This window comes from Oncorhynchus gorbuscha, unplaced genomic scaffold (genome assembly GCF_021184085.1).
Source record: "Oncorhynchus gorbuscha isolate QuinsamMale2020 ecotype Even-year unplaced genomic scaffold, OgorEven_v1.0 Un_scaffold_1037, whole genome shotgun sequence".
NCBI classification, from domain to species: Eukaryota; Metazoa; Chordata; class Actinopteri; order Salmoniformes; family Salmonidae; genus Oncorhynchus; species Oncorhynchus gorbuscha.
The window spans coordinates 17501-22500 of record NW_025745943.1 but is presented as its reverse complement, the minus strand read 5'-3'; the positions used below and the strand labels follow the sequence as shown (position 1 = coordinate 22500).

General features: G+C 41.6%; 1 protein-coding gene and 1 pseudogene across 2 annotated transcripts in view; one reads left to right on the top strand and one right to left on the bottom strand.

Annotated features, from left to right (window-relative positions):
- Positions 1–3302, bottom strand: part of LOC124021073 — a 69552-nt pseudogene extending 66250 nt beyond the window's left edge.
- Positions 3105–5000, top strand: part of LOC124021070 (GPALPP motifs-containing protein 1-like) — a 5699-nt gene continuing 3803 nt past the window's right edge. Inside the window, exons 1-4 of one of the 2 annotated variants that reach the window (XM_046336389.1) lie at positions 3105–3558; positions 3723–3882; positions 4004–4123; positions 4730–4985. In XM_046336389.1, coding sequence (XP_046192345.1) covers positions 3474–3558; positions 3723–3882; positions 4004–4123; positions 4730–4985 — 621 coding nt within the window. In that variant the 5' untranslated portion in view covers positions 3105–3473. Of the gene's footprint in view, positions 3559–3700; positions 3883–4003; positions 4124–4729; positions 4986–5000 lie in introns of both variants that reach the window. The other variant, XM_046336392.1, reaches the window with a different exon arrangement.

Below are 5000 nucleotides of genomic sequence, written 5' to 3'. Positions count from 1 at the left end.
ATTAAGCAGTAATTGGCTGAGCCGTGGGTTTTACAACTGGGAAACTCAGTGAGACACATCCATCACCCAAGAGAAAGACAGTTGATAGAAGAGGACATTGTTCTGAAATCAGCTCTCACTGTAGGGTCCCTACCATTAAAAATACGTCTTCAATCACAGTGATTTCTACTCTCAGAAAGTGCTATTGTCAGACACAGGCAGCTGACAGCCTGTTGAGGAGAGGCGTTGAATTTCATTGAATTCTAACTCAGGCAGAATTTAGATTAGGAAAGTTTGCTCTCCCAACCTATGTAAGTCAGGATGTAGAATTAAATTATATTTTAATTTACCGGTTGTCTGCGCGGTTGGGCCTTTTGGTGTTCAGAACGTGAGACAATACATCTACAGGAAAGTAGAATTACAACAACAATTTCAAAGTCCTGGTTTCCTAGCAACCTGAAGACACGAGACGAAAATAGATGCCGAGCTCGAGCTTTATATAACCTTTATGTAACCTTTAACCTTTATGTAACCTTTAACCTTTATGTAACTAGGCAAGTCAGTTAAGAACACATTATTATCATTTACAATGACAGTGCTTACATGGTTCTGTGTCAAGGACGTCACGCTGCTTTGCCTAGCAACTACCACTTCCTCCTAATTGGGCGAATTAAGGACCGCCTCTGCCTTGTTAACTAGCAACACCTGACCAGCCTCCTGAAGCATCATACCAGTTGGAGCCATGTAAAACACTTCAGGCTGAGGACGTTGGACACTACAGGCAGGGACACTATGCTGGTGGGGACACTTCGCTGGTAGGGACACTTCAGGCTGAGGAGGAGGTTGGACACTACGCTGGCAGGGACACTTCGCTGGTAGGGACACTACGCTGGCAGGGACACTTCGCTGGTAGGGACACTTCAGGCTGAGGAGGAGGTTGGACACTATGCTGGTGGGGACACTTCGCTGGTAGGGACACTTCAGGCTGAGGAGGAGGTTGGACACTATGCTGGTGGGGACACTACGCTGGCAGGGACACTACGCTGGCAGGGACACTACGCTGGCAGGGACACTTCGCTGGCAGGGACACTTCGCTGGTAGGGACACTTCGCTGGTAGGGACACTTCAGGCTGAGGAGGAGGTTGGACACTATGCTGGTGGGGACACTACGCTGGCAGGGACACTACGCTGGCAGGGACACTACGCTGGCAGGGACACTTCAGGCTGAGGAGGACGTTCCTCATGTTTCAGGTGACAGACATCTTAATGCTCTTACCAGCACTTTGAAAAGTTGATTTCATTCTACTTTCCTGTGGATATTGTTGTCTCACATTCCTTCCTGTAAAACAAACAAAACACTGCAGACTAACGGCTAAGTGCATTCAGATGTCATGTTATTCAACATTCTGGCTTTGTAGAGGTCGTTGGTGGGAACGTCCCTGATCCAAACGCTCATGTCTGCCCTGCGTCGGGTCTCCAGACTAAGGCAGTCTGCAGCATCTTGAAGTTAGTTTGTTTTCCTAGCTACTATACTACAGGTATTAGCTAGCTACTATACTACAGGTATTAGCTAGCTACTATACTACTACTACTATACTACAGGTACTTGCTAGCTACTATACTACTGCTATACTATACTATAGGTACTTGCTAGCTACTATACTGCTGCTATACTATGCTATAGGTACTTGCTAGCTACTATACTGCTGCTATACAATACTATAGGTACTTGCTAGCTACTATACTGCTGCTATACTATACTATAGGTACTTGCTAGCTACTATACTGCTGCTATACTATACTATAGGTACTTGCTAACTACTATACTGCTGCTATAGGTACTTGCTAGCTACTATACCACTGCTATACTATACTATAGGTACTTGCTAGCTACTATACTGCTGTTATACTATACTATAGGTACTTGCTAGCTACTATTCTACTGTACTTGCTAGCTAACTACTATCTACTGCTATACTATGCTATAGGTACTTGCTAACTACTATACTACTGCTATACTATGCTATAGGTACTTGCTAGCTACTATACTACTGCTATACTATAGGTACTTGCTTACTACTATACTACTGCTATACTATAGGTACTTGCTTACTACTATACTACTGCTATAGGTACTTGCTAGCTACCATACTACTGATATACTATGCTATAGGTACTTTCTAGCTACTATACTACTACTACTACTACTACTACTACAGGTATTAGTTAGCTACTATACTACTATACTATTGGTACTTGCTAGCTACTATACTACTGCTATAGGTACTTGCTAGCTACTATACTATGCTATAGGTACTTGCTTACTACTATACTATGCTATAGGTACTTGCTAGCTACTATACTATGCTATAGGTACTTGTTAGCTACTATACTATGCTATAGGTACTTGCTAGCTACTATACTGCTGCTATAGGTACTTGCTTACTACTATACTATGCTATAGGTACTTGGTAGCTACTACACTGCTGCTATAGGTACTTGCTTACTACTATACTATGCTATAGGTACTTGCTAGTTACTATACTGCTATACTATAGGTACTTGCTAGCTACAATACTACTATACTATAGGTACTTGCTAACTACTATACTACTATACTATAGGTACTTGCTAGCTACCATACTACTATACTATAGGTTCTTGCTAGCTACCATACTACTACTATACTATACTATAGGTACTTGCTAGCTACCATACTACTATACTATAGGTTCTTGCTAGCTACCATACTACTACTATACTATACTATAGGTACTTGCTAGCTACCATACTACTATACTATAGGTACTTGCTAGCTACCATACTACTATACTATAGGTACTTGCTAGCTACTATACTGCTGCTATAGGTTCTTGCTAGCTACCATACTACTATACTATAGGTACCATACTAGCTACTATAGGTACTTGCTATAGGTACTTGCTAGCTACTATACTGCTATACTATAGGTACTTGCTAGCTACTATACTATGCTATAGTTACTAAAGGTATTAGCTCGGTACAATGGTTCGGTACTGTTACACAGAATGCATGTCTGTCTCCCCTGCTTCAGCATCATGCTATAATTGCCATCACGACACCGACTGAACCGCAACATGAGCTGGAGTAACACTCCATTTCCGGGAACATCTAGATTACTCACCCCGATCTCCCCTGTCTTTCTTCCCCATGATATGAGCAGCTTGTTCCCGAAAACAACTTTCCTTCGTCAAACCATATTAAACGACAAGTGAGAAACAACAACAAGCAACTGCGACGCGACCAAACTCGGGTTTCCTCCTTGTGCGGAAAAGGATCACGTGACCTATGAATTCCGCTTGTTGATTGGATGTCGACGTTGTTTACTTCCGGTGGTAGAGGTCAGATTAGTTTTTTCGGGTTTCGGTGTCTGATTTTTTTTCGTTCTCGTCGAGGTGTTTATTGTTGTAAAAAAAAAACTATAAAATAAAATAGCTTATTAATAATCGGTAATCATGTCAGACGATGATTTGATCGGACCTGCCTTACCACCGTCGTTCAGAAAAAGCAGCAATGATGAATCCGATGACGAGGAAGGATGTGAGTAAAGTGGCCGTGAATAGTGTCATCAGATACTATGCTGTCATATTCATGCCTTAGTTATGTTTCTGCTTTATACTGTATTGTTAAATCGGAAAAAAAGCTAGTGTCTATTTTTGTTTGTTGGTATTTTCCTACCTAGGATGTGCTGTCTTCTCCAATAGTTGCAGGTCCTGCGTTGCCTCCCGGATACAAACCGGAGTTGCTCTCCAGCTCGGAGGATGACTTTGGCCCAGAGGAGGATGTGGTGATCAAGAGACGAAACAAGACGAGCAGCAGACACGGTCACGGTAGCGGGACGACCAAGGATGGACCCACGGCAGAGTAACACATTTACAATCACTTTGACATTTCAAACAAACATCAAACACGTTTATTTCCTCATTGTTTTTGAAGGAAAGCGCATGTAAAATGCCTGAACTGGACTGTCTGCATCATTCTGTAGAAAACAACACAGAGTGGAAGAGGCGGTGAGTAGAAGGCTTGAGGATGACGATGATGATGATGGTTTCTTCGGACCGGCTCTTCCTCCTGGGTTCTCAAAGCCACAGGCTTCACCAGAGAGGTGACCACGACAACACAACTAGTTCTCTCTGCTTTAATAAACAGACATATTAAATGATATGTCAGCTAGTTCTCTCTGCTTTAATAAACAGACATATTAAATGATATGTCAGCTAGTTCTCCCTGCTTTAATAAACAGACATATTAAATTATATATCAGCTAGTTCTCTCTGCTTTAATAAACAGACATATTAAATGATATATCAGCTAGTTCTCTCTGCTATAAACAGACATATTAAATGATATAACTCTCTGCTTTAATAAACAGACATATTAAATGATATATCAGCTAGTTCTCTCTGCTTTAATAAACAGACATATTAAATGATATATCAGCTAGTTCTCTCTGCTTTAATAAACAGACATATTAAATGATTTATCAGCTAGTTCTCTCTGCTTTAATAAACAGACATATTAAATGATATATCAGCTAGTTCTCTCTGCTTTAATAAACAGACATATTAAATGATATGTCAGCATATTATAAATGTAAATTATTATTATTTATACACGTATTAAATGCTGTCAGTCATGCATATTCAAATAAATTGTGTCTAAATGTATTTATTGGTTTGTGTTGATTGATTGATTGTCTTTTCTACCTTAGGCCAGGTGTATTGGGCCCAGCCTTACCCCCAGGATTTCACAGACCGGCATCTGATGATGAAGATGATGATGGTGAGGATGATTTCCCTCGGCCAGCCCTGCCACCGGGCTACACAGCAGAACCCTCCAGCGGTGATGAAGAGGAGGATGAAGAGGTGATCGGACCCATGCCTGCTCTTGGTGCCATCCGGGACTCTGTGGCTCTGGACATCGAACGCAGAGCTCAGAAGATGAAGGACAGACTGACAGGAGCAGATGTGAGAACCTCACCG